At 52.0% G+C, this 26,903-nt stretch overlaps 8 protein-coding genes across 8 annotated transcripts; 5 read left to right on the top strand and 3 right to left on the bottom strand.

Annotated features, from left to right (window-relative positions):
* Nucleotides 1-501: 501 nt before the first annotated feature.
* Nucleotides 502-1,491, top strand: MAA_10307 (RNA recognition domain-containing protein; the record flags this gene model as incomplete). The annotated part of the gene is made up of 2 exons (XM_007828305.2): nt 502-557; nt 615-1,491. The coding sequence occupies 2 exons, from the start codon at nt 502-504 to the stop codon at nt 1,489-1,491; spliced, it is 933 nt and encodes a 310-aa protein (XP_007826496.2).
* Nucleotides 1,492-1,651: 160 nt separating this feature from the next.
* On the bottom strand, nt 1,652-2,944 carry MAA_10306 (WD40 repeat-like-containing domain protein; the record flags this gene model as incomplete). Its single annotated transcript, XM_007828304.1, has 3 exons — nt 1,652-2,539; nt 2,594-2,691; nt 2,836-2,944. The coding sequence occupies 3 exons, from the start codon at nt 2,942-2,944 to the stop codon at nt 1,652-1,654; spliced, it is 1,095 nt and encodes a 364-aa protein (XP_007826495.1).
* A 4,445-nt stretch (nt 2,945-7,389) lies between these two features.
* MAA_10305 (Cell division protein GTP binding protein) lies at nt 7,390-9,067 on the top strand (the record flags this gene model as incomplete). The annotated part of the gene is made up of 7 exons (XM_007828303.2): nt 7,390-7,407; nt 7,561-7,636; nt 7,745-7,861; nt 7,938-8,025; nt 8,086-8,223; nt 8,288-8,755; nt 8,818-9,067. The coding sequence occupies 7 exons, from the start codon at nt 7,390-7,392 to the stop codon at nt 9,065-9,067; spliced, it is 1,155 nt and encodes a 384-aa protein (XP_007826494.2).
* Nucleotides 9,068-10,054: 987 nt separating this feature from the next.
* Nucleotides 10,055-10,996, bottom strand: MAA_10304 (Inhibitor of apoptosis-promoting Bax1-related protein; the record flags this gene model as incomplete). The annotated part of the gene is made up of 3 exons (XM_007828302.1): nt 10,055-10,546; nt 10,611-10,784; nt 10,835-10,996. 3 exons carry the CDS (start codon nt 10,994-10,996, stop codon nt 10,055-10,057), a joined length of 828 nt encoding a protein of 275 aa, XP_007826493.1.
* A 599-nt stretch (nt 10,997-11,595) lies between these two features.
* MAA_10303 (general amidase GmdA) lies at nt 11,596-13,309 on the top strand (the record flags this gene model as incomplete). The annotated part of the gene is made up of 6 exons (XM_007828301.2): nt 11,596-11,668; nt 11,752-11,996; nt 12,514-12,561; nt 12,616-12,890; nt 12,995-13,092; nt 13,164-13,309. 6 exons carry the CDS (start codon nt 11,596-11,598, stop codon nt 13,307-13,309), a joined length of 885 nt encoding a protein of 294 aa, XP_007826492.2.
* Nucleotides 13,310-21,162: 7,853 nt separating this feature from the next.
* On the top strand, nt 21,163-22,136 carry MAA_10302 (uncharacterized protein; the record flags this gene model as incomplete). Its single annotated transcript, XM_007828300.1, has 2 exons — nt 21,163-21,226; nt 21,307-22,136. 2 exons carry the CDS (start codon nt 21,163-21,165, stop codon nt 22,134-22,136), a joined length of 894 nt encoding a protein of 297 aa, XP_007826491.1.
* A 2,746-nt stretch (nt 22,137-24,882) lies between these two features.
* Nucleotides 24,883-25,626, top strand: MAA_10301 (ADP-ribose pyrophosphatase; the record flags this gene model as incomplete). Its single annotated transcript, XM_007828299.2, has 3 exons — nt 24,883-24,924; nt 24,988-25,022; nt 25,089-25,626. The coding sequence occupies 3 exons, from the start codon at nt 24,883-24,885 to the stop codon at nt 25,624-25,626; spliced, it is 615 nt and encodes a 204-aa protein (XP_007826490.2).
* An 82-nt stretch (nt 25,627-25,708) lies between these two features.
* Nucleotides 25,709-26,745, bottom strand: MAA_10300 (NUDIX family hydrolase; the record flags this gene model as incomplete). Its single annotated transcript, XM_007828298.2, has 2 exons — nt 25,709-26,473; nt 26,548-26,745. 2 exons carry the CDS (start codon nt 26,743-26,745, stop codon nt 25,709-25,711), a joined length of 963 nt encoding a protein of 320 aa, XP_007826489.2.
* Nucleotides 26,746-26,903: the final 158 nt, after the last annotated feature.

The following is a 26,903-nucleotide window of genomic DNA, read 5'->3' as shown; positions in this document are numbered from 1 at the left end:
TACGAGAGGCGTGTCATCAAACGTGCTTCCCGGAGCTTGGTGGTGGAAGAAACCGCGTCTCGAGGTCGTCAGGGGTGCAGGAGCTCAAACGCACTGCTCGAGCATCTTGGATCGCGTGAAGGGTACAAAGCAACCTGAAAAATCATAAACCCGCGCCCAAGGTTCAACGAGGTGTCTCTCTTCCAGACAAATGCGCACGAGACGAGACTGCTTCCAATGGCGTGGGTATACCTCCTTCATCAAAAGGCCTGGAGCTCTGTTACGTGCGGTGCGGAAATTGACCCACAGGCACAGGAGCGTGGCTTTCGATTGATCCCTGGCCAAACGCCAAGCAGTTGCGCCTGTTGGTGCCTGTGCCCCACCAAGCCCACTGGAACACCCAAGGCTCCACTGTCACGCCTCCAATGTCAGCCTTGCAGATGTTTTGCCCAGCATCAGAGCTTTCGGCAGCCTTGCCAAGCTCTCAACTCTTCGCCATCAGCAACAGCTAAGCGCAGCATCATGAATAAAATCCGGGCCATCCAGGAGCTAAACAGGAGAGAAATCGAAAATGGAATGTGAGTCTTGCCACCCATTTTCCCCCCTTCCTCGCTCAAATCAGCTAACATGCCCAGAACACCCGAGGGCTCCTGGCACGTCGACTACCGCGACACGGCATTTATTTATTTTGGCGGCTTGCCCTACGACCTGACTGAAGGCGACATTATCACCATTTTCTCGCAATTCGGCGAGCCCGTCTTCCTGAAGCTCGCGCGGGACAAGGAGACGGGCAAATCCAAAGGCTTCGGATGGCTCAAGTACGAAGACCAGCGCAGCACAGATCTGGCGGTAGATAACCTGGGCGGCGCCGACATCAGCGGACGAATGATCAGCGTCGATCATGCGCGATACAAGCCCCGGGATGACGAGGACCCTGAAGAGTTCAATGTTAGCTGGGAAGCCATGATGCGGAGGGAGGGCAAGCTCAAGGATGAGGACGAGGAGAGCGAGGAAGAAGAAGTAGCCAGGCCAATGTTGCCAGAAGAGAGGGAGTTGGCGATTTTAATGAGGGACCACGACGACGATGATCCGATGAAGGGGTTTTTGGTGGAAGAGAAGAAGCGAGAGGTTGAGGAGGCGAGGAGCAAGGCGGACAGGAAGGAGAGACATGGGGATAAACACAGACGCAGACACAGGAGGAGGGATAAGTCTCCAGAGGGGGGAGATAGGCGACACAGAGAAAGGAGTAGAGAGAGGGAGTCGAAGCGGCAAAGAGACGACTCGAGGGACAGGGAGAGGCGGCGTCGACGAGACCATGATGAAGACAGGGATAAGAGAAGGAGCAGGCGGGATCGCGATGATGATGATGAAAGAGAGTGGCGGAGGGATAGAGAACGCGATCGGCCAAAACATGATCGGAACAGATCTCAAGAACGAACCGAACGCCACAGGGACGATGAGAAGAGACGGAGACGGAGCAGGAGCCGTTCGCCACGACGTCATGAAGATTGATACCACAATAGCACTTAATTTGCGTATTGGAAACGTAAAAGACCAAAAGTAGTGATGTTATTCGAGGCCTACACCGCCTAGATCCAATTGATAACGCCCAACGTCCCATTGTATGCAACAGAATCTTGTAGCCCCAAACATTGTGGCTGCATACAGGGAATCACGTATTCCCCAAATATCGTTTCCAACCCTCTCTCATGCACAATCGTTTCCCATTCTCGCCATCTACCAAGACGAACTTCTCCCATCGAGCATCCTTGCCGGCACCCACAACCGCAAGACTATCCTCGCTAATCCAGCCAATAATGCCCTTCGCGGGGCGCATCGTTCCCAGGACCGTTCCTTCGGAGAAGGGAATGCCCCCAATCATAGTTTCGTCACCAGCTTCAAACGGCGCAGAAGCGAATGAGTACACGTCTGAAAATACGCGGGGCATGAGCGGCAACTTGCCCAAAATGCCCCATTTTCCAGGCTCGGCGTCTGATGTACCGAGCTGTTGGCTTCTCTGTATTGATTGTCTCCTTGTATTGGGTATATCGAATATGTGCAGAGTTGATTTGTCTGATGTGCAGGCAAGCATGGCTCCGGATGGCGAGAAAGCCAAAGAGAAAATGGTTGCGGGGTCAATCCCCCTTCGAAGCTCTGCGACCTTGGCGCAATTTGCTGTAGAGTAGACACGGATAAGAGTTCCAGTCTCACTTGCAGTAGCCAGTAGCTCTCCGTTGGGACTTAATTGGATGGCCTTGAGAGCTGATGAGTGAGCCGGAATGATGCTAACGTTGCCTGTAGCAAGTTCGATAAGTTGAATCTGGCCGGGAGTTCGTCCTGGGAAAGCGAGTGTCTTGCTGGATAAGGAACAGAGGCCGAGTATGTTGTCTGCTGTTTCATAGACATGCAGTAGGTTCGGAGGTTTGGAAAACGAGTAGATGCGAATGCTGTTTTGTAAAACGACCACAATGCGCTCACGGCCTAGCTGGACTCCACGAACGGAGCTGAGGGCTGAAATTTCGAGTGCTACTCTTCCCTTCATGTCATCCCATATAATAGTCTGCGGTGAAGGGGTTAGCAGGCATATTTTGAAGTGTGCTCTACCTTGACTGACCTTGTTCATTGCAAATTTAGGAGACCTTCCACCACCGACGAGAGCCAAATAGTTGGTCATGCCCATCATTTGAACAAGGCCAATTCCGGCGTTAAAATCTTATGGTACGTTAGCTCGTCGTATGGAGATTGTGTGGATTCCTTGGAAAGAGTACCTCTTGATGCTTTTAATAAACATGACTTTGTGTGAAAGACTGAGCAGGTTAGAGCAAATACCGTGACCAAAAATTCCGTGAAACATACTGCAAATGCCAGATTCAAGACCAACAGCAAAGCAGCTGCTATCATTATTAAATGCGACAGATAAAACGGCCGTCGGATTCGACGCCTCGATAGGCGGCCGCACATTCATGGTGGCGTGGCGTGGGTAGTATGTGAGACAAGATGTCGATGAGATGCGGAGTCAAAAAACAGGAATATCAGTCGCATGAACAGAAGTAAAAGCACTACTGAGAAATAGAAGGAGTCATATCGGCGCTGGCCCTTGGGTTAGAGATATCGAAGAGTTGCAGGCGCTGCACAGCGGCGGCCACGAGCAGTCGTTCTGCCAGCGTATCAATTAGGAGGCAACGCTGGCTCTTCAAAGTTATTTCCAGGATGCCACTGTTTGAGTCCGCGATGGCACCTCTCGGCAGGTGGGCAGGGGACTACGCCCGCACCGGTATGTGGATATGGATGCGAGTTGTGAACCTCGAATCTCGAGTTCGCAGCCCCCTTCGTGATGAGATGGCGATGATGAGTGCTGGGCTGATGGAGCGGGCAGCTGGGCCAAATAAAGCGAGGATGTCGACTGGTTCCTGATGTCGCACTGAAGGCGACTTAAGGTCGGCTGGAGGGTCTCCGCCTCGCATGACTTGACAGTACCCAGGTACTACCCAGTTGTCTGGGCATCTGGGCAGTCACTGGCCCTTCGCCCAGCACAAGTTCCAGAACCAGCCTAGTTTAGTTCAAGCCAAGACTTGTTTGGGGAAGGAGCGGGTAATCCATTGTTTGTAGATGGACCAGACATTCAATTACTAATGCAATTCTTATGCCGTGGTGCTTGCAGCTTTTTCAATGGGCCAAAGTTTAATAATACCAAACTTCCAGAAGTTCTCACTCTGTCGGCCGAAAAGCCACAACATTAGGGCCCTGAAATCGAGATCATGTCGAGCCAAGTGCTATATCGCAGATTGCCCCACCAACAAATCGACGAGCTAATACTCGCTCGCGCTCGCCTTCAGGGGAAAGATATCAAGGTAAGGCTCGCTTGTGAATTGTGCTGCAGGTGGTGTTTTCTCATCATGCGCGGCAGTAGATGGGGTAATAAAAAAAAAGATAGACAATCAAAGCAAAAGAAATGAAAAAACCGGGAAGGAAAATGGTTATGTTTGGAAATCACAGACTTCATCAGGGTGGGAATTCGGAAGTGTAGCGCCTAGGTTTACGCTTGAATGATACGGAGTACCTCCGAGGCGATGATGATGCCCCAGCATGATTCGACAAAAGCGCGATTCCACGATTACAATCTCCAAAGGCTACATCGTACCGCGCAAGAGCATAGCCAGGCTAAATTTATTTGTAATGAGCAAATTGTGACTGGCACGCTGAAGACCTCGGCACCTAGAGACAAGACCAGGGTATGGCAAAGGCGCGCCTCTATTCAATGATGAACCGGCGGCTTGCCTTTTCTCTTCGTACTTCCCACAACCAGCGCTGCGCACATCTCTAATCCGCGTGCTTAAACCTGTGGCCAAACTTGCGAGCAAACAAGTCTCGGCAAGAAAGGGCAAGTGGTCTGCCAAAAGAATAAAATGCAAATGTCGCAATTCAGCCCCTCAGGACGCGAAAACGCCAATCCATTGTCCAGGCACCGGGGCCTGACACATTACGAAGGCGGCTGGAATCAATAGTGATGCCGATCAGCCGGGTCAATTCAGCTCCTGAAGCTAGCACACGCACACAAACAAACAAGGCCGATACCCCAGCCGTTAAGGAGACTGAAAATGATCAGCAGTCCTCGCCTCGGGGTCGTACTCCAAGACACGATGAACTGCAGATTTTGCTCTTGCACGACGTTAACGCCCAACCATGGCGGCGACATACAGCTCACCGCCGCCTTTCTCGACCTCGACTAATCTTGGTCCAATCACCACCACGCTGTCTTTTCCTCAAGACTGCTATACAGATCATCATGATTTCCAGACCGAAGGCTTAGGCTTTCCTTGGAAATACACTACCGCGGGCATGTTGAAAATTCCCTCAGATCAGTAGACTCGGCATTTTGCTTATACATGGAGAGGTAGGGTGTGCGATAAGTTCATGCTGCCCGTCTGGGAATATATACTCCCAGCCATTCGCATGGATGACAAGTTACTACTCGCCCGGACTCCATTGCCCTTCGAACTATCATTCCTGCGCTCCGCCGCCCTCTCCGTATGCGCTATCTTCGTCAAGCGGAGAAAACATCGCCTTCTGCTGTCCGAGTAGTGAGTAACAAATGATCCCTCCTTGGAACTGGGAATTGATAGAAACTCTTGTGTAGACTATGTGTGTCCTGCGTGGCAGACCCAATCAGGAGGAGGCGGTATTGTGTACGACGGCTGCAACAGTGGTCTCGTATCGGGGACACAGGTTGTGACTGTCGATAACAACATATATGACCAAAGATCTATGACGCAATATACATATACAGCTACGGGTGCGACTACATGGTGGCAGATTGCGTGGCCAATTCAAATTCGCTGGAAGGAAAGAGACCTTCTTGCGACCGCAACGACTTCCACGACAGCTACTAGTTCCATTACTCCGACAGCCGGTTCCAACGCGACCCAAATAAGCTCGGGGCTGTCAACGGGAGCAATAGTCGGAATCGTACTGGGGTGTCTTGCTGCTCTCGCATTGGTCCTCGGGACTCTGTGTTTTCTTTGCCTTCAGCGACGGAGGCAAAGACGACTGCAACCACAGCCAACTGTTGGAATATCCGCAGGATACGGAACCGGCCCTGGAGAACTGCCATCGGACCCTTCCAAACAACATGTCTTCCAGAATAGTGTCTCGCAGCCTGTTTTCAACGAGCTTGATGCTGCGCCTAGGCAACATGTTGCTGAGATGCAAGGGGTCAACTCCTTAGAACAGACGGTTGGTAAAGTGATCCCTCACCACTCTGGCTATAGGACTAACTGGAGCTGGTCAATCAGAATCGTCCCAACGTGTCAGAACTTCCACACGCCCCATATTTGTAAAGTAGCTACTCGAAAGAGGATTGTTGGTGTTTCGTCAGATTTCGAGGGGTCGTCCGGGGGAACTGATCCTTTTTAGTGCGTTTTCATCGCTTCCTCATACAAATGTGCGGAGATTTTGTCCCAGTAGTATTACGTATCACAGACAGGGTCGCAAGCAGAACTTAGAGAGCCTGTCACAGATGTGCATTTGTTTGTTGGGGAATCCGTTGTAATCACAGCGGTGGTATGCCTTTGTAGTGTCGATATCAACAACGGTACGGAGTAAATGGATGGGCAATACTAAAAAGAGACTCTGGGCAGAGCGATTGATTGGCAGCCGTGAACTAAATCGAACATAATCACCCAATACTGCCGGGTCTCATATTCCTGAAGTCCATGATGTGACAAAGATCATCCAGCCAAACGAGTCCCTTGGTGCTCCGCAGTAAGATGGCCCTTAGCCAAGAGAAGCCCCGAACTCTTGGCTATGCCTAATGAGGGTGTCGCATGCGCACGGGCCGTGAAGCAACGAGATGGCGGTTAACTGTTGACTACAACGGCCACGATGAGGTCCAGGGGTTGAAGATGAGATGCATTTGGCTGGGTTCTGGTTTCAATGCCAGTGATCAGGTGATGAAGGCAGACGAATTGGAAGGCTCCTTTCTTCAACATCATGAAATAGGCTCCTTGTCTCTGACACCCTCTCCTCTGCTGTTGCTGGTGGCCGGAGAAAAAGGCGGTGGGCAGCTCTAGGTCAATTCTGCCGGTTCGTCGAAAGCTCTCAGGGGTCGAACGTGGTGCGTACCTCATCACCAAAACCAAGCTGAAAGGTACCTACACCGAATGCCCCTGAAAGCGCAAGTGACGAGCTGTCTTGCTCAGGGCCCAAGGGACCCCTCCCCGCTATTGCTGAGATTGACCCGCGACCGCCCTGGTGATTCTGAGGTCGAAGCAAAAGAAGAAAAGATAAATCAATCCAAATCAGCGGTCCGTACTTGATGCTCATGACAATGGCTGCGGCGGAAAAAAGTGTGTTAGCCGTGTGCCTCGGCGTGGATCAGCTGCTTCAATCTCGATATCCATCCATCTCAACATTGATTGATGAGCAGTCCGGATGAAATTAGCCTCCCAATGCCCACTGCACGCCAGCGGTCCCCATTGGCAGCCGTGTCCTAGTTCCGCCCCACTTTGACATATAGAGCCCACCAATCGACTAGACCCCTGGTTCCCCTTTCCTGAGGCCTCGAAGTACCTGGCGCTGTCCAGGTCTGCCCGATGCTCGTGCCTGCTAATTGGGTCATTGATCTGCTCGAGTCCTGAAGTGGCTCCTCACCCCCCCAAAACCACCCTGGCCAGCACTTGTGGCCTGTAGGAGACGGCGCAACCACTTGCTCGACCACCATCTCCAAAGTTGACTCCTCTAGTCTGCGGTTACCTCTCCCCGACTTCTCGTCTCCATCCTAGCGAGCTGCTCCCAACTCCATCTCCCACGCAGCGTCATCGTGTCCGTCTTGTCGTCTCTTACAACTGACGCATCTCCTCGTCGTCGGTCTTCTTTTACTCCCCAATTCTCAACTCCTCGACTCCAGCCAAGATGTCGTCCGCCGCTACTGTACGTGCTTCGCAGCTTCCCACCGCCCACACCCACCCCCTGGACGCATATAGCCCCAACTAGCAAACTTGTCGACGATAGCGTTTGGAGACTGCTTTAGATGCCGTTCAAACCACAATAATGGGATATGCTGACTTGTCTCGATGTTTATAGAAGATGATCCGGAGAAAGAAGAACGTCAAGAAGGGTATTCAGTTCTGCTTGATGGTCTGTGGTGCCTCTGGAACTGGTAAGTCACTCTCCATCTCCCCTCTCACGCAGCTCTAGCCAAGTCACCTACGTAATGCTGCGACCTATGTAATTTTCTACCAGCGATAACTGACATCGCTCCCTCCAGGCCGAACCACCTTCGTCAACACACTCTGCAACAAGGATGTGCTCACGCATAAGAATGCCGACGATCCCACCGATGCTCACGTTGAGGATGGTGTCAAGATTAAGCCCGTCACCGTTGGTACGTAGTTTTTTCAACCATCTGCAGACAATGAATGGGTCAAACATGGCTTTACTGACGGAATATGGTGATACAGAGCTCGAGCTCGACGAAGAGGGTACCCGTATTTCTCTGACGATTGTCGATACCCCTGGATTTGGTGACCAGATCGACAACGAAGCTAGGTAGGGCCCCAAACAGGCGCAACGGCGCATGGAAATACCCGTCTGCTCACTTTTCAATAGTTTCTCAGAGATTGTTGGATACCTTGAGAGGCAATATGATGACATCTTGGCCGAGGAGTCACGTATCAAGCGTAACCCCCGATTCAGGGACAACCGTGTCCACGCTATGCTCTACTTCATCACTCCCACGGGCCATGGGTAAGTCCCTCGCCCAAGGAGAAATTGCTTGTTCAATATTGGAGCCTTCCTGACCCGCTGCCAGTCTACGAGAACTCGACATTGAGCTCATGAAGCGCCTTGCTCCCCGATGCAACGTCATTCCCGTCATTGGCCGCGCTGATTCCCTGACCCCCGCCGAACTGGCCGAGTCGAAAAAATTGGTTATGGAGGATATCGAGCACTACCGTATCCCTGTCTACAACTTCCCCTACGATATCGAGGAAGACGACGAAGACACCGTCGAGGAGAACGCTGAGCTCCGAGGGCTCATGCCCTTCGCCATTGTCGGCTCTGAGGATGTTGTTGAGATTGGTGGCCGCAAGGTTCGCGCTCGCCAGTACCCATGGGGTGTAGTCGAGGTTGACAACCCTCGCCACTCTGACTTCCTCGCTATTCGATCCGCTCTCCTTCACAGTCACCTGGCAGACCTCAAGGAAATTACCCACGACTTCTTGTACGAGAATTATCGTACCGAGAAGCTGTCCAAGAGCGTGGATGGTGCTGCCGGAAAGTAAGTGTTTCGCCACATGTTGCACCTGGCGCCGAGGTCTATTCTGCTAACACTCGAAACAGCATTGATAGTTCCATGAACCCTGAGGATCTTGCCTCACAGTCTGTCCGTCTCAAGGAAGAGCAGCTTCGAAGGGAAGAGGAGAAACTGCGTGAAATCGAGCTCAAGGTCCAGCGCGAAATTAACGAGAAGCGACAGGAGCTTTTGGCTCGTGAGTCGCAGCTCCGAGAAATCGAGGCCCGTATGGCAAGGGAAGCCTCGGCTACTTCTGTGAGCGCGCCTACCGAGGCCAACGGCGACAACGAAGCCTAAGTCTTGTCCAGCGATACGCTAGGCCTTTCTGCGATACCCTGAGAATAAAAAAGGAAGACATGCGACGTTGGTTTATATATCTATGTCGGCGTTGGTTTTTTTTTCATCTCTATCATGACTAAAAAGCAGAAGAAGCAGAGGACTCCCCCGGGATTCGCAATGCAACATAAATTCGATTTATCCCTTTTTCTACACCACGCCACTGAGCTTGTTCGCATTTCAATATAAAAGGCTGGCTATGATTGAGATGACAGGAGGAACCAATATAAGAATGGAGTGGGGCAGTAGTGGCAGTAGTGACAGTGTAGTGAGTACACGGTTTTACACAAATAACCCCCTTGTACTTGCGACTTGGCAATGGTTTCTCGATGATCGGAGTCGTGAGCGGGAACGGCAATGGCAAGCAACCAATGCAATTAATATTGTGGCGGGGGTGGATGAGCAAGAAGGACATGATGTGCGGTCGACATTCTCAGGTATATGGCCCGCATTTGCGGGTATGATATCCCCTTTTAGCTGTATTGGTAACCCATTTGTTTGTAGCCTAGCCTTGCCGCGTCGCCCGGCCGATTTTTCTATTTGTTCTGTTCTTTAGTTCTCTTAGTGAGCTTCTAATGCAAATATCGAATCCTTTAACAATTTATATTACATACTTACACACATTCACATAAATTTGGGGGGTACGTAGAATCAATAATGCGTGCGACGAGTGGTGAATTCTAAGGACTGTATCATATCCATGGCACTACCTGGGCGGCATAAACTAGTATTCGTGGAAAGGAATTTTGTGAAGGAAAGCAAACCTAGGAAAACAAATGACAAACAAGCGCCAAACCCAATCTGAATTCAGTTTCTCATTCCGAACCAATTAATAACCCTCCGCTCGGCCATGGGGCTTGTCCCACCAGCTCAAAGAGCCAACAACTTCTCAATCTGGTTCTCCTCATAGCTCCGTCATGCCCGCTCATTTGGCAACTTGGGACCCATCTAGTTGTTGGACTGGCTGTTCAAAATGCGCAAAATGGCAAGGAACAAGTTGATAATGTCCAAATACAAGCTGATTGCGGCGGCAATCTCCTCCTCGACATGGTGATGGCGCATGACAAGCTGCGTATCGACAAGGATGTACCCGCTGAAAATGAGGGCGGCGACGCCTCCATAGATGAGCTCGGCGGTAGAGTTGTACGGGAAGAACATGGCCATGAAGCCGAAGAGGACCAGGGCCCAGAGAGCGCCGAATAGGTAGGGCATCCATGAGGTGAAGTCGTATTTGGTCTGGCATGCAAAGAGCGTGAGGAAGACGAAGATGCCGGCCGTTAGGATGACGGCGTTGAGAACAATGGACGTCTTGTAGAAGGAGACGATGACGGAGATGGAGTACGCCTCGGCCAGGGTGAAGAGCGAGAGGAAGAGCAGGTTCGTGGGGTAGGACTTGCGCTTCCAGTAGGTCAGGCCCATGAAGACCAGGGCACCGATGAGCTGTGGTTTGGTATGTTAGTAGGGGTGCGAGGACGCGCGGGGGCGAGGGGGGCTTTGTGCGTACAGATACCCAGACGACGCCGGGGTGGGACTGGATCCATGTCCGGTAGGCGTCGCTGAAGAAGGTGAGGCCGCTGACGGCGGCGGTGACGGCCAGCTGCACCGTCAGGATGGTGTATACCTTGCGGACGAACTGGTTGCGGATGTCGACGGTCGCTTCGGCCACGGAGCCTCCGAACTAGACGGCGTTAGTGTGTGTAGCGGAGGGAGAAGTTTGGGGGGACGGACTTTGAAGTCATCGGGCAGGTTGTCTTCGCTGCTGCGAGGTGGTCCGAAGAGACCTTGGCTTTCGTCGCGCGATGAGGAGCCCTCTGCGTAGGCGGGTGGCGCTTGCGTGTAGTCGTCCGGGTCTTGCTGCGGCGCAGGCTGGTACTTGGTGTTGGTGGCCATGGCGGCGGTTTCAATCGTCTTTGGTGGTTGACGATGCGGTGATGAGCGTGTGGGAGGTGGCAGCGACGAATATACGATGGTTTGGAGATGTCGTGGTTCTAGGTGGTAGACGGGAGGGAGTGAAGCTCAGAGGTCGAATGGAGGACTATCGGGTGTGGGTTGGTTGACGTCGGTGACACGATGTCATGTGGCGGCAGCCTATTGTGGCGGTGCAGGGGATTGTGTATAGGGTAGGCAGTTTGGAGCCGATGACAGGCGTCGTATTGCCACAGACTCCTCAGCCACACCACAAGACTTCATGTAGCCGTTAACCTGCAGCCTGGGCAAGTTATATTTATTTTTACCGAACGCTAGCAAATTACAGCATATGTTAGTATAGGAAGATGCGAGAATGGTTCAGAAGATGCATACTTGAGGCATCCGGGTGCCAAGGCAAGGGGCGCGATGGATGAATGCATCCAATGCAGCGCAGGTCATGCACTGGCCATATGAGCATTGTTCGGGCGGGGAGCTATTCAGCAGTACAAGCATCACATCGCCTCATCTTCTGTCCAGAATAAGGCTACGCCCACGGTGTGGCTCCGTTTCTGAAAGCAATCATGTCGGGGTCACCGTGGAAGCGCGTTGCCTGGCAGAAAAACATGGCCACGCTCGCCAAGATTCCACTGGTTGGTATGTGGCCAAGGTGACTCTGCTCTTGATATTGGCCTTTTTTACTTGACAGAACAATTGCCTGCACGAGATATTCTTTCAAGACGCAATAGAGCAAGCGGAGAACCTTGATAGACAATTGAAGGAGACTGGAGAATTCGCGGGTCCCATGCACGGTGTTCCCGTGAGTTTGAAAGATCAATTCCATGTCAAGTATGCCGAAACCACCATTGGGTACGTAAGTTGGGTAGGCACCTTTGAAGGAGCTCAAGGGACAGGAAGGGAGTTTCACGACCAGAGCCAGCTAGTGGAAGAGTTGCACAGCCTCGGTGCCGTTCTGTATTGCAAGGTACGCTCTCTCGTTCTCTTCCCTCTATATATACCTACTGACTTGGCCAAAGACTAGCTACCTATAAACTCTCCTCTTGGGAGAGACAGTCAATAATCTCATCGGCCGTACCATGAATCCCGTAAATCAGCTGCTGTCGTGCGGTGGCTCAAGCGGCGGCGAGGGTGCATTGCTCGCACTTGGAGCAAGCAATGTCGGAGTCGGCACTGATATTGGCAAGCATATTCCAGCCAAGATCCCCCCCTCTTAGGCTTGCAAGAATGCCTCTGACTATTGTTGGCGTGGAATAGGCGGATCTGTTCGCATTCCGGCCGCATTTTTGTGGAACGTGCTCTATCAAGCCATCCTGCGGGCGATTCTCCTATCGAACCGTCGCAAATTCTGTGAGTCCATGAGAACTCGCACTCCTGGAAGGGACTGTTGTTCACAGTAAATAGTTGTTGATGCTGTGAAACGTTCCGGCCACACAGTACGTATTCTTGTTCCGTGCAGTACCAAAGTTTCTAATATCAATCAGGTTATCGAGTGGGAGCCACCGTCGCATGAAGAAGCTTTGGCCTTGCATGTGAGAACAACTTCAATTCTTGGCCGATGACGCTGGTTAATTGTTGGAAAAAAGGACATCATTCTGGACATTGACGGCGGCGACGATGTCTGGCGCCAGCTGAACATTTTGCATGAACCTGTGATTCCCCAGGTTTCGGAGCGCTTTGGAAACGGGCCAAAAGACCCTGTTCCAACTCTTGAGCTTCTCGACATTGTTTTGAAGCACAAGGCGTATGTAGCCAGATATCTAGAGTACTGGGCTTCGACCGTCAAGCACACGGGAACCGGACGAGCCGTCGATGCTGTAATTTTGCCCGTCGCTCCACATGCGGCCGTCATTCCTGGCGAGTAATTTCATTACGGTCAGTACTCTTATAGATGCACTGCGCGTTTTCGAATCTCGCTACTTGCACAGGCTACACAGAGTTTGTGAACATACTCGACTTTACCAGTGCGGTGCTGCCAGTCACCAAAGCAGACAAGAATGTCGACGTAGCTCACGGTGACTTCAAGCCTTTGACCCCTAAGGATGAGGTCAATTGGAGAGCGTGTAAGTAGTTGGGTTTCACTGTTGTGGGTGTCACGTTTCTTGCTAACATCAGCATGGCAAAGACAACGCAGACACATATGACGGTGCCCCGGTTTGCGTTCAATTGATGGGTCGAAAGTTCGAAGAGGAGCGAATCTTGGGTATTGCAATGAGGGTGGAGGAGCTCTTCAGGAAGTTGACCAAGTGGGTTGTATCCGCATTGATTGTAGATAATTGAGATAAAGCGAGGACAAGCTGAAACTTGAAGAGAAGATGAACTATGGCATCTTGAGATTTTTTTTAGTTTCTCACTTTTGCTTATTTATTTGGAAGGATTCACAGAGGGAGTCATGACTGGACACACTCACAACATTCATAATGGGAGACATTCATTGAAGAGAGAGGTGACATTGCTGCTTCACAACCACACTGCCCTATGACGATTGCTGAAGTCTTTGCTATTCCTGATGTGCCAAAGCAACATGACCAGCCGACTTCCGCCCATGAAAGACCTGGTGTTACACGGAAATCGCCTGTTAGACGAGGGCTATGGTCACGAGACCTAGGGCAAAGTCCCTCGCCAACTTCTTGTACTTGTAGACGCCTTTGGCCCCTCAAAGCCTTGAGGAAAACCAAGGACCTTTGTGACCAAAGACTGTTATTAGCTGAATTGAGCCAAATTGCTCCAAGCCCTCTATCGAGCCCTTGTCACACCTGGTCCTTGTTTTTCCACTAATGTGTTGGTATTAAACCCTGAGTAACCACGCAGAAAAACGTTGCAAGAAAGCCCCGAGCCCCCGTCATCCCGAGACATCCTCGTCGACTCATCGTGCCTGTTCGTATTTAGCTGTTAAATAAAACTAGAGTCATTGCTGTATATTATAGAGCCCTGCAAGTGGGAGTCAATCACATGGCTTTTGTCAGGCGACCGACTTCTGTCAAGTAAACGCCTTGAAACAGGCAGCCAAACGACTTCGGTCAACCAAATCGCACCTACAATCAATTATCAGAGAACCCCCCATCACAAAGCTAGATAAAATCAACCAAGGGCCAGCCCACTGCTCAGTTCGATCCATAGCTGCCAATCATGACACATCCAACCTTTAACATAGGTGTAATCCTCTCCTTTGGCAACATGAAATTCATTCGCCGAGACACGGCGGGGCATGGCATGCTATATCAAGATGTCTATTAGAGGAGAGTCGCATGCATGACCCCTTGGTTGCTGAGTCGGAAACACACTGTCTCATCGAGCAGTTCTGTTGGTGTTGGTGCGTATGAGGTTTTTCACCCTTCTGCGGTTATTAATATATTTATGAATTTGTCGAAATCAGAAGATGATGATATGCGGAGAGAAATTCCAAGAAGAAAGAAAAGAAGCCCCGGTGTCGGATACTGGGCGAGCCAACAGACTAAGCAAATCCCGAGGGCGCGTAGAGAAGTATATTTTGGACTACGGGATTTGTATAAATGTGCTAGCCTTTCTCTCCAGGTAAAAGAGATCCCAATCATCAGAACACAACTCGGAAATGAAATGGCTGAATTAATCAAAGAGCGAGTTGCCCTTTTGCACTTGGAAATCTGTCCGAGAAATGTGCTACCGACCCGTCAAACCTTGTATAAGATGTCTGATTAAGTCAAATAATACGACACAAGTTCCTTCGCCTGTTTCAACATCTTTTAGCACGACGGAACCCGTCACTCATGCCTTCATGGAGGCCCGAATTAGCGACACACTACATTATACGGCTATTCGTGCCAATCCAATAGTGAACACAAGTTAACAATTCAAGTGCATTCCATCACGGTCGTCGCCTGAAACGTCAAGCACCTGATTCAGGAATCTCCCGTCCTCTCCGCTAGATAGCCTCGTTTGCCCTTGAACCGGCCAAAGATGCTCATAGAATCCCCACCAATCTCAGTATAACAAAACGCTACGGCAAACAACCGAGGCAGGGGTTTTTTTTAGAGCTCGCCAGCCGTTCCGGTGCGACGCGTAGCCTACCATGAGGCGTCGGGCTCGACTCTCAGCCCGACAGGGCTTCGAGCGGTCGCATATCGACAGCACAGGCCTTCCTTCACCTGAATCTATTTCTCCAATCGGACAAAGACGGCATGTAGAATCATGTCCGAGGGGTGTGCGTGCCCATGTTAAGGCTGCAGGAAGGTATCTCGGTATCCTTTAGGGATGGGTGCGAGTACCAGTTTGTATTGGTTGGTACAACTTATCGCCACCAGAACCCTCGTCGGTAGAAGCACCAATAGTTTCGACAGGGTACCTCTCCTGGAAAGGGGTTCATAGCCCTGTGGGGAGAATAGAAACCTGCAGCCTCGTACAACCGTGACGATGCAAACGCAGATCGGTAGGGGAGAGCATTTCCCAAGGACAACTCGGGGAATTTTGGCTATTCACAAGCAAGGAGAGTGAGTTTTCTGGTTTTCTACGGCCGAGCACCTGTGTATTATGCAATAGATGGCATGATACTCATGTTTACAGGATTTTGCGTGCCCAATGACGATTCCAAGTCAAGGCTAACAATCACTTATACAGGGAAGGCCATAGTAAACCGACTTTGGAATGTTGACTTGTATTGATGATAAGTGATAATCACAGTTATTCCGCCTCGCCCCCAGGGTTTCCCACTTGCCATTGATCCCAACTCAATGGCTGTACAGGCCCTTGTCCCTCGCCCTCATATTCCTCCGTCCTGTGACCAGACCCAGATTGCCTAGTGAAAGGCTGCATGCCCACTTGAGGGGCTCCTGTAGACGAACTTGCAGCAAAAGGCGTCATACTTGTTTCTGCAGGGTATCGCAACTCTTGTCTTCTTGTACCTGGACCACTTTCCTCGCCGTACTGGCGGTACTGAGCAGTGGGCCTAGACAAATTTGGTGGGCTCCTTGGAAAATCGATTCTTGGGTATTGATTAGGCATTGTATAGTTGACAAGATTTTGATTCGTCCCAGAAGCTTCACCAAAGTTATCCGTCACCGAGGACGAGGAAAGGGTCATCAAAGATGCCATTGGATTTCCATCATCAACAGGCGGTATGCCTTCAGACAAATATGTTGACGGTGCCTCGGTATTTAGAGGCTCTCCTGGGTTTGGGGCATTTACTCTGCCGGCGACAGGGATCCCACAATGGCTGGGATTAGTAGAAAGGGGAGAAACACTCGTTGAGCGAAGCCGTATTAGCTCTATCTCTAATTCTTGGTTACGTCTAATCAGCTCTTGAATGACAGCGCTTTCATCCTCGCCATCCTCAGGACGTATATGTCTGAGGCTCTCCAGTTCTCTTTCTAGATGCTGAATGTGCTGTCTGGTCCTTGCGCGACTGGCTCTCTGGCTCCTGCGATCGTTTGCCCTCTTGCGTTCACGCTGGGCCACTGTCATGCCAGAAACAGATCGATTGCCTACATGACGGATATCGTGGGTTAGGAAATGTGGACCTTAATTTGTGTAAAAGGGAGGGCTTCTTAGTGCACCAACGGGTTCTCCTGGAGCTTTCTCCAATTTCTGATTGCAGTTCATCATCTAGCGGCAGTGGTTCTGACATATTTGATTCCCGGTTCTCAATAAATGTTCGGTCTTGGGAACAAAAGTAACTAAAAGGATCCAATAAAAGGATACTCAAGGTTCCCCGGCTTCGTGAGGCTTGTCGGATGCCAAACTGTCCCAAATGCATTATTGCGCATACGCTTACTTACAATGGGAATAGAAAAAAGCTGACGATGAGTAATGTATATAGACGATGACTTCGTGTATTCTGTTTTTTTTTCGTACTCAGATATCTGCCCGACACCGAACCGTCGCTAGGTGAGCCTCCGGTTCGGGCACATCGGCGATACCAGAAATACACATGGGGTGGACAGAGTACGCATGATGGAAAACCATGGATGGGTAACACGACCTGCCAAACCCTTGGCCCTGTTGCAGGCTCAGGCCCGCTTCAGCAATCGCCTGCTCCTCGTCGAGCTGAACAAAAGTTATTATCGAATGGCGGAACCCGATTCAAGAACAGGTGTGTGTTCGCTCGTTTGTACCCTGGGCCTTTGTACTACCCAACAACAGAGAGCCGAGGCATGGGTAGGTGATCGGCGTGGCCGTAGGCTGTCTAGGAGTCTGGCATATCTCTTTCAGATCCATCTTGTAAGTCCGGGAATTGGCCAATAGGATGGTGCTATCGTTGGAAGGGCTAAAGAAGGGTGCCTGGGTGCGTCGAGAGCACAGCAGTAGTGCATCTAGCTAGATATCGCCATGGAGTTTATCTCTTGGCGCGTAGCGAGTACATCCGAACACGACAACCAACAACTTTGGAAGGCAGTTGCATCTAACGATCTCCTATGCGTGTCAGAAAGTGGAGATGGTGGCTGAGGAGCTGGGTGCTGAAAAGCTTACTTTTGACGCAACCGCGCATGAGGCAGGGTCGCTGCAAAAGATGCAACGCCCGACAAAACGTCGACGGTGCTATTGGTCATCCCATCCTTCCTGGACCCTATATGTAGTTGTCTACCTAGGTCGTCGGCGCGGAAATAGCGCCACGGCCACCTCGTGGGTGGCGGCAGCATTGCAGCCTGGATCTCCATCTTCGGTGCATCTCGATTGAACGATGAACGACGTCAGAAGCATCGTGTTCATCAGGTGGGCCCTGGGGAGAAAATGGACATTGAAAAAACTCTGAAGCAGAGCCCCAGTCCGTGGTTTATGCCCGAGGTTTAACTCTGTGGTACGCGGACGTTGCCGATATTAAGCAACGTCAACGTGCAGTTGGCATGTCTGTGGTGGTGGTGCAAGACGAGATGAGATGCGCTTTGCTTCAACTCCGTACTTGATACAGAGTAAATGTGCTCTGGCGCCGCCCCACGTGCAATAGATTGCTCCTGCCTCGACCTGCCAAGGCCAGTCCTTCCCTGTCTGGCGGCTCCGAATTACCGGCGCGTGCAAGGTGTGAGATGGTAAAAAACTTGACCGTTGCGAAATGGGCAGGTACGATCAAGCCGTTTTTGGAAGATATCCACCCCAAATCAACACAACATCAGGCGTGCAGAAAACCGACCCCGACTTTTTCACCGCGACAAACCCTGATGATCCGACGTTGAACACCTGCGATGCACAGGCAATCTGACACTCGACGCCTATTCCTTGGCGTAAATATTCTCCGACACAACCAGACCAATGCCTGCTTCGGCCCTCTTCGCCGTTCCTTGCGAGAGAAGCAAGGTGGGACGACGGTTCAACCCGCTCCGCTGCCAGGCGATGTCCGGGTCGGCAACACCGACTCGTCGGATGTGATGACTGCCAGAGTACATACAGCACTCGTCGGCAAATGCTGGCCATCAAGGGTCAAGGTCCAACGCCGTTCACCTGCGATTTAGCGGCCGTTTGCGTCCACTTGGCTATCACGTTGCGCACGAATTAAGATCATGCAAATCATCTTTGCATGGCGAAATGAAGAGGGAGGAGAGGACGTCCCGCCATGAGCTCATGCTGCTTCCCTCAGATGGACTCAGCGGGTGATGTTCTGGTTGTGGTGGACGCTATGCACTGAGTAGACCAGACCATTCTGCTACGCATTTGCTCGGCAATCTCAAGCTGGGTCCCCGACAAAAGGCTCAAGATGATTCTTGGTTCATGAGCGCGAGATTTGATGCGGTTCTTTGCCAGTGGTCTAGTTGGTAGGAGATGGATTCAATTCCGCTGCCTACATACCAGACGAAGGATGTCTGCGTGTTTGAGGCAGCCAATCCGCCAACCGCATGCATCTATGAATCTACGATAGCATCGTCCGAAGCAAAGTCTTTCACCAGGAGACGCCAACGTGCTAACGCCTATCCCCGCCAACCCATGTTGTCTGCACCGTGCTGAGTGGCGTGTACCCATGACGGCAGGCAAGTCCCGGGCTGCAGCCACGGGGAAAGTTGACCTAGTGGATGCCGCCATGTGCTCTTCCTGGATCCTGAAGTACGTATGGTTGATGCATCTCAAGTTCACGACAATAGGCCTCGGCGCCCGCCGAAACTGGCGGAACGGGCACAGTTTAGTATGCTGAATGCACGCGAAATGCTCTCCACAACAAAGAACGATGCCCTCGGCCGCTGACCCGTTTCTTTTCTCCAAAACACACCGTATCCAATCATCTCTTGGATAATTGTGCCATAGATGCCAATGCATGCGGTGAGAAGGGAGTCGGCCTGCTAGCTTCCTGTCGTGTACCATGACCATGACAACTGTGGCATGTATGAGACTCTGGGAGGTGGCTCTTTTCAGTGACTGGTCACCTGGTCAACCTTGATCAATCAAAGCCGCACCCGCTACTCCGTAGTCTTGAAAGAAAGGGTGAAGGATCTAACTGGTCATTTTGATGAGCGAAAGAACGAGGCGGAGATGGAGCGCCTCGAACCTGACAATGAGGGGTTGTCGCAACCGCCACACAATATGGGCATTCAGCTGAAGTTGAAAGGCTTGGAGTCAAACAAAACAAGAAGCTAGGCCGTCTCTCACCGCGAGTCAAAACAGCAAGGAGACAACCGAAAACCCTGCCAAAGAGCAATGCACGGATTGCAAGCACAGAAAGGTTGGGCAGAGTGACGGAGTGACGGACACTTCAACGTTCCATGTGGAACCCCACCGTTTTCCCCACGAGAAACCTTCAACGGGCTTCATCCATGTCGCTGCTGCAGACATGGAGGAGCAGAGGGTGGTTGGGTGGCCCCTTGACTCGGACACGGAGTACGGTAGTGGTAGGGGTAAAATTCCCGCCCCTGCCCGACCAGGACATGCTGGAGCTGAGGCCGCAACAAAGTCACAGTAGACGCGATTAAGCGCGGACAGGTCTCTGGGCTCTGGAGTTCTGGTACTTCTTGTCTGCGATGGCAGGGCTCAGGAGCGACCCCAACGCCTTGGAGTGGAGGAGGAGGGTCTGGCCCACCATGACGAGATCTATTTCTTCACTCGGACCTTGAGATTGGATAGCCATTCTCAATTGGGCGTTATGACAGCACGTTAGCTGCATCCCGCCCTGGATTTGCACAGGGGTATGGCGACCGTCGTGGTCAAGTTGCTACTTGTACGGAGTATGCTCTCCTAATTGTCTTGAGCTCAATGTCGACTTCGACTTGATGAATGGGATTTGTTCGGGTGTCTCGGATATAACAAATTCCTTGCGCTTTCGCTCAAACCCGGCAGCATGTGTGCTGGAAATTGACCATATCGACATCTGGACACTTTTACCACTTTGCCCTCCCCCACGGGAGCTTACCGCTGCCCTTGCAGCCTTACTGGTAACAGGTGGCCAAGGTTGTGTGTATCCACTCTCAGTGTTGGGCCGGGGTGCCTTTGGCACTTCACCTTCACCATGTTCGGGCTTCTAATTCAGGGCAGGCAGGAGATGGAAGCCTGCCAGACGGGACACTCGCGACACCCACATAGTCAGTGCGTTATCACCAGAAGTACCTTATCCTTGCCTTTGCTTCGCCTTTGTTTCTTACGAGCTCTTTGGTTCTTCGCGGATCTATCCAGATTTGAGTACAATCGGCCGAGGTGAGGTTGAAGAGCAAGCCCAGATGTAACCCTCCACCAGTTGGGCAAGAGGTGAATCTACCCGACAAAGTACTCACTCCCTTGTGGGAAAGCGCAGGCCATGTCGTGTAACCAGTAATGGCGTGCGCCAGGAGTGATGAGTTGCTGTTGGGGGCGCCCAGTCTTTCCCTATTCAGAGCCAGAAGTACCGGAACGGTAGGGCTCGCAACAATCATCTCGACGTATTGGGAGTGGCACGACAAGGAATAACTTTTTGTGATGCTGTGGATGCCTCCCCATCTGCATACCACGGAGGCGGTGTTTTGGTCAGAAATGACGGCGACCATCCAAGGATCAGTGGCGGAAAGACGCCGAACCACGTCGCCTTGCCGTCTCCGCCTCCCTAATAAACCCTCCCAATTCATTACGTGAACGAGGCATACATAAGCCCAGACATTGACTTCTTGGATAAAAGAGGCGCCCGTGGATACTAATGCTATTATACCCCAACCTCACTTACTCTGCTATCTAGCATCGTCTTGGATACTCAACACCCACTTTCTCATATTATTATGTCCTCTGCTTTGAGGCAGAACACGCCTGAGCAGGTGAACATTAACATGACCAGATCAAGGAGTAAGTCCACTAGCAGAACTTTGTTTGTTCGTCCTAGCTGAGCACAACTGACTTATACTGCTCTTTTTGGGTTAAAACAGAAACCCTATCCCCGTCGCAGCTCGAGCACAAGCGGGCCCACGATCGTGAGGCTCAAAGAGCCAACCGCAGGAGAGTCAAGGACAGAATTGCTCGACTGGAGCAAGAACTAGAGGAGAAGCGGGGTCAGTTAGGCTCTAACAGGGTCTATCAAGAGCTCCTCCGGCGAAACCGACTTCTCGAGGAGGAGGTAGCGAGGCTCAAGAGCACTCTTACTACCTCCTCAACAGCGGGTTTGTCACCTGCGGGTTCATCTTCGGGCTCTGTTCCGGAAGGAGGTGGATTTGTCGACTACGGTAGCTCAACAGACTATTCCCCCAACGACATGTATCGCCATCTCATTCCACACTCCGACTTCCCTAGCATGGCATCCCAGGTTCAGCATTGCGACGCCCTAATGGCCAAAGGTAGTCATTCACTGCCTGTCGCCCTGGATGGCATCGATATCGGCAGTCCGACAGCCCTCTACAAGCCCTCTTCTATTACCTATAATACACCAGAAACTCCGGCCACCAACATATTCCATCACGTCGACAACTACGCGATCCCCGCCTATGGTGTGGATACCCCGACGGCCAAACTCGGCGGTTTACAGAACGGGATGCATGTCAGAAGTGGACTATGGAATAATACGAGGCGACATCGTGATGAGGGTCGCAGCGACAGTCGTTGCGGACTGCAAGCGCAAGTTGTTGCTGGCGGTTGGGATAACAATCCAACCCACAAAATAAATATGCGGTACTACCAAGGTGACGCCTGCTTTTTGGCGAGTTCACCTACATTGCAGCATTTTCCGACGTGCTATCCTGGATACGGCATGAACAGCCACTAGATGGCATGTCTCCATGGTTCTAATTCGGCATTACAACTAATGATATTACAAGGCAGCATCGATGTCATTTCCTCCTCATGTTTCTTGTGTCTTCGCAACTGGAATAGTCTTGCCTATGTGCAAGCACCTGTGATCCAACAAGCCAATGCCAGCACGAACGTACGACACTCGGCCCTGGCATCATGCGTGAGTTCCTCTGGGAAAAGAGCATGCCTAGCCGCCCTTATACGCAAATTCGCCTCAGTAAGCGACATGGTAGCGGTGTTTCCCATCGCCAAGCAACTCTAGCGCATGGTCAAGATACAATCCTTGCAGGGAAATAACTAGTCAATACGAAGCATTGCGCGAGGCCGGGACCACGGCTCTCACCAAGGCAAACGCGATGGAGTTATAATAATAAGGAGCATTCCACGTCATGAAATCCCTCAGGAAATGTGAGGCAGTCCGCCCAACGTCTCATGGACCCAACCTACACCTGTTCTGCCCACGCTGCCACTTACACCAGGATTAGACGACAAGACGGCCCTCAACAGCCGCTTCGGCTGGCTATTTGATGGTATAGACTACGACGCTGGAACTCTTGATGTGTCTCATATATATGGAGTGTTTTGAGTGATGCAGAGCAATGGCATGTCTTCAGGCATGGAACCGGCTAGGTGTTCTATGTGGCTTGCTCACTCATGAACCTACAACTCCATCTAGCTAGTAAGCTCTCAACTGTGGAAGGTGTAGCGCCTCAGGGAGATTCACGCAGTGCGCGAGTTTGGCCGAAAAGCAAGCCAGCCGATTGTCGGTTCTCGTATTGTGGATATCAACGATTGGTGGCTATTTTACGGAGTTGCTTCTCATTGATGTGTATCGGAGTAGCATTGGTGTTTGCTCTGCAGCTCTGGTTTATTGATTGAGGCTGACAGGGGTAAATGTGGTGACGCCTGGTCGGCAGACCGTACGCTAGTTAGCCTCGTGGCTTTGTTGATCCCTGATAGGGCCGACTCTATTGAATGATGGCACATGGCCAAGATACATCTTATGAGATACGAATACATAACACACCAGACACCACCAGTCGGGTCCTTGATACAGTGTGCGGCGTGACCCAAGGGCAAGACGCTGCAGGAGCTATGTTTAGCACAGCAAAATACATCAAGAACGAGCACACTTAGACGCAAGTCATGCCGGTGACGTTACTCGAACGCGGTCTCAACAGGTAGTACCAACCACCGGCGACATCCCGTTTCGCAGCCGGCCGTCAGCCCCAGGTAGAAGGATGGAGCACAGGCGCGGCAGTAGAGTAGCCGTCGGATCAAAGGCCCAAAAAGGACGGTCATTTAAATAAGAGACCAGTCGGAGACGTCGGTGTCAGGGAGCCTCTTGGCCCACCTGCCGAATCAGTCAAAGGTTTGATGATGGTTACCTGGTGGCAAAAGCCGCAACAGCCCCTTTGGTGGACGGCAATAGAGGCCATATGCCGATTGCTGGACCGGGGGTCCGGTCAGCGTCCGGGGAGGGTTGCAGTCCGTCATGTCGCAGCATTGGGGGCAGACAGCTCAGCCCCGTTCCAGGCGTTGTCGGGGCTCGTGGCAAGATTCAGCCTGGTGGTTGAAACCTTGACACATGTCTGTACTCCGTAGGGCGGCCGGGGCGGAAGGTTCATGATTGGTCAGCGTCGTCGGGTGGCGTGGAGCCCCATGAGACGGGAGGGTTGATAAATCAAATTAAGGCTCAGTCTGGTGGAGTTGGACCTTCCAAACGCACTAATTTCTTGCCTTTTACCAGAGATTACCGTGGAATGGCCAAACACACTCCGTTGCAATAATCTTTGGAACCTTCAGGATTCGATTCCCATCGATATTCTTTTTACTTTTTTTTTTTTTTCCCGCCTCTTCATTTAATAGTTATAGGCTGCGTGGGGATGCGATACATTTTACTTTTTTAAAACGAAAAAATTCTTGAGTGCATTACGATGCCATCATAATTTTCATTCAATCAACTTGTGCGGCTATGTTTCATTGTGTCGAAGCTCCTGACTGCCACAGCGATGAAATACTGCATACCGAGCATCTGAGGGCGGGTAAATCTTAACGCACCACGTTTGTCAATTTCTTTTCCACATTTTTCTTCTAACTTGTCATCTGATATTTCCAAGCTCAGCCTCAACTGTGATGTTGGAAGACGTCAAGTTATAATGTTGCGCCGTCGTGCCCAACAGGGTAGGCAGATTGTGAGGGCTACTTCGGTCAGGCTGCTTTGGCGCATTTGGCAGGGTGCATTTTGGGAGATTCAAGTCCAAAGTATGATTCATCATGCCAAATAAGTTGCACTGGAATGAACCGGTGGTTGGAATGTCTTTCAGCTTTCCCACCCGTGAGAACCAGTCCCAAAAGCACCAGACACGTCTAACCCTAGTGCGACGCAGCAATGAGGCGACGCGCTTTAAACACTTCAAATGTTTAGCAAGCACAAACGCGCATCGCCAACTAAGTCGGCGAATATAAAAGTTTTAAATTCGCGGCCAGTGACGGGTCATTTATTGGGCCAACGTCACAGATCATGCTTCGTAAATGTCTTGCAAGTATGGGCTTTGCATTCGCACCTCCGTCATCGGCACATGTACACATGGGCCACTTATGGACTGAGGTGGGATGGCGGGGGTACCTCCAATGTTGGTCCAAGGTCATCGTCAACGGTGCCTGATCTTTCTCCAGACGCCACCATCTGAAGCACGCTCAGTTCCCCAACGCCAGCCATGTCTGCCGCGGATGCCAAAGTTCTATCCACGGGCCCTCTGGTACGGCAGTGACCCTGAAACGACGTCCAATTTGTAAACGCCGACTCACCAGTGCGCCCGCAGCCCGACAACGAGGCACGATGGATCAAGTTGATCAAGTACGAAAAAATGTCATGCCCAATTCAGCCATTCACGCAAGTCCGGCTAACCTGTTTCCTACGCAGAATCAACTACCAAGATGCCAACGGCACCCCGCGGACGTGGGAATCCGCCGAGCGAAGCACGCGCCCTGCCAACACGGATATCGACGGCGTCGGCATAGTGGCCATCCTCGACAAACCTTCCGGCAAAGAAATCATTCTCCAGAAACAGTACCGCCCTCCCATAGGCATGGTCACCGTCGAGGTGCCCGCCGGCCTCGTTGACGCGGGCGAGTCGGCGGAACAGGCTGCTGTGCGGGAACTGCGCGAAGAAACGGGCTACGTCGGCGTGCCCACGGAGACGTCGCCCGTCATGTACAACGACCCGGGCTTCTGCAATACCAACCTGCGCATGGTCCACATGAGCGTGGACATGAGCCTGGCGGAGAACCAGAACCCCAAGCCGCAGCTGGAGGACGACGAGTTCATCGAGGTGTTTACCGTCAGGCTGGCCGACTTGTGGGACGAATGCAAGAAGCTGGAAGGGCAGGGGTGCGCGATTGACGCGCGCGTCGGCACCCTGGCGGAGGGAATCTTGCTGGCCAAGAAGTTGGCGCTGTGAACATGACGATTGGGCCTCGCATCCCGTTAGACTCGGTAGACTTGTGTGTGAGATGACGGAACTACATTATAGAGAGACGTGACTAGTTTTCCTGCTCCTGCCTTGTGTGCTTCAGCTTCTTCTCTCGCCGCAGTGCCTCCCATAGAGCCAGCGCACCCAGACACTTTGCATCCCGGGCGCCTTCCATCCAGAGATTCTTCATGGGGACAAGCTTCAGCGTGATCTTCTCCCCCTCTGACCGCAGCCCCGTCAGCCGTCCGTTCCACTCGCTCAGCTGCGATCGGGGAATCCTCCGCTCGCAGCTGAATATCGTAATGTGCTCGTCGCAGCCGCCCGCGCTGGGGAACATGGCTGTGGGAAGACCTTCGCCGTCGTCCTCCTCCCTATGGCCTGCAGCCTCGGCCGCCAGGTCGTTGAGGGACACTAGTTCGTCCTCGTGGATGGTGATGCCCAGTTCTTCCTCAATCTCCTTTGCCGCGGCGCCCCTGAAGCTCCCCGCGTCGTCGACCATGCCGGCGGGGAGCTCGACGAAGCTCAAGCTGCCGGCTGGCACGCGCGGCTGCACCGTGAGCACGACGTAGCGCTCGTCCGCGTTGTCCGGCGCGTCGTCCGGTATGAGCATCACCAGCATGGCGACGCTGGGCCCGCGGAGGAACGCGCTGGCCGGCAGCGCCTCGCCTGCAGAGTTGGACACCGACGCGAGTACCTTGATGAAACCGATGCGTTCATGGCCCCAGAGATCAAAGGACTGGACGGTGATGGAGCGCAGGCTGTAGGGGTCCTTGTGGAAGGGGTGGCCAGGGGCGGATTGCCGGGTGAGCGACTTGTCGAGCGTCGTGGTCCATTGCTGCCAGAGTGTCAGCGACTGCTCCTTGTAGAGTTTGCCGTGCGATGGATTTGGAAAGGGGGGGGGGGCCTCACCTGAAATGGTCGGAAGGACAGCAACTGCTTCTCGCTCAAGCCTTCGGGCAGGTGAACGGGCACGTTGTTAAGGACGCGGATCGTAGACATGCTCTTGGCTTGCGGGGAGCCGACGGATCTTGCGGGTGGTGCTTTTGAGGCTCGATGGAGACGCCAGTGTTTTCTGAGTGCAATAGTGGTGGTGCTGCAGCTTTTCATCATCAAGAGGTGAGAGTGAAGTGAGAGTGAAGTGAGATTGTGAATTGCGACGTTGGCTGCGCTCCACATGGATCATGGATGGACCAGACTGTATATGTCATCGATGCTGGCATGCGCTCGAGGACAACAAAGAAAACATTCAAGGGACACGCACAGTA

The sequence above is a fragment of the Metarhizium robertsii genome (genome assembly GCF_000187425.2).
Source record: "Metarhizium robertsii ARSEF 23 chromosome Unknown MAA_Scf_28, whole genome shotgun sequence".
NCBI lineage: Eukaryota > Fungi > Ascomycota > Sordariomycetes > Hypocreales > Clavicipitaceae > Metarhizium > Metarhizium robertsii.
Note: the sequence above shows the minus strand (reverse complement) of the source record. Positions and strands in the feature narration are given on the sequence as shown.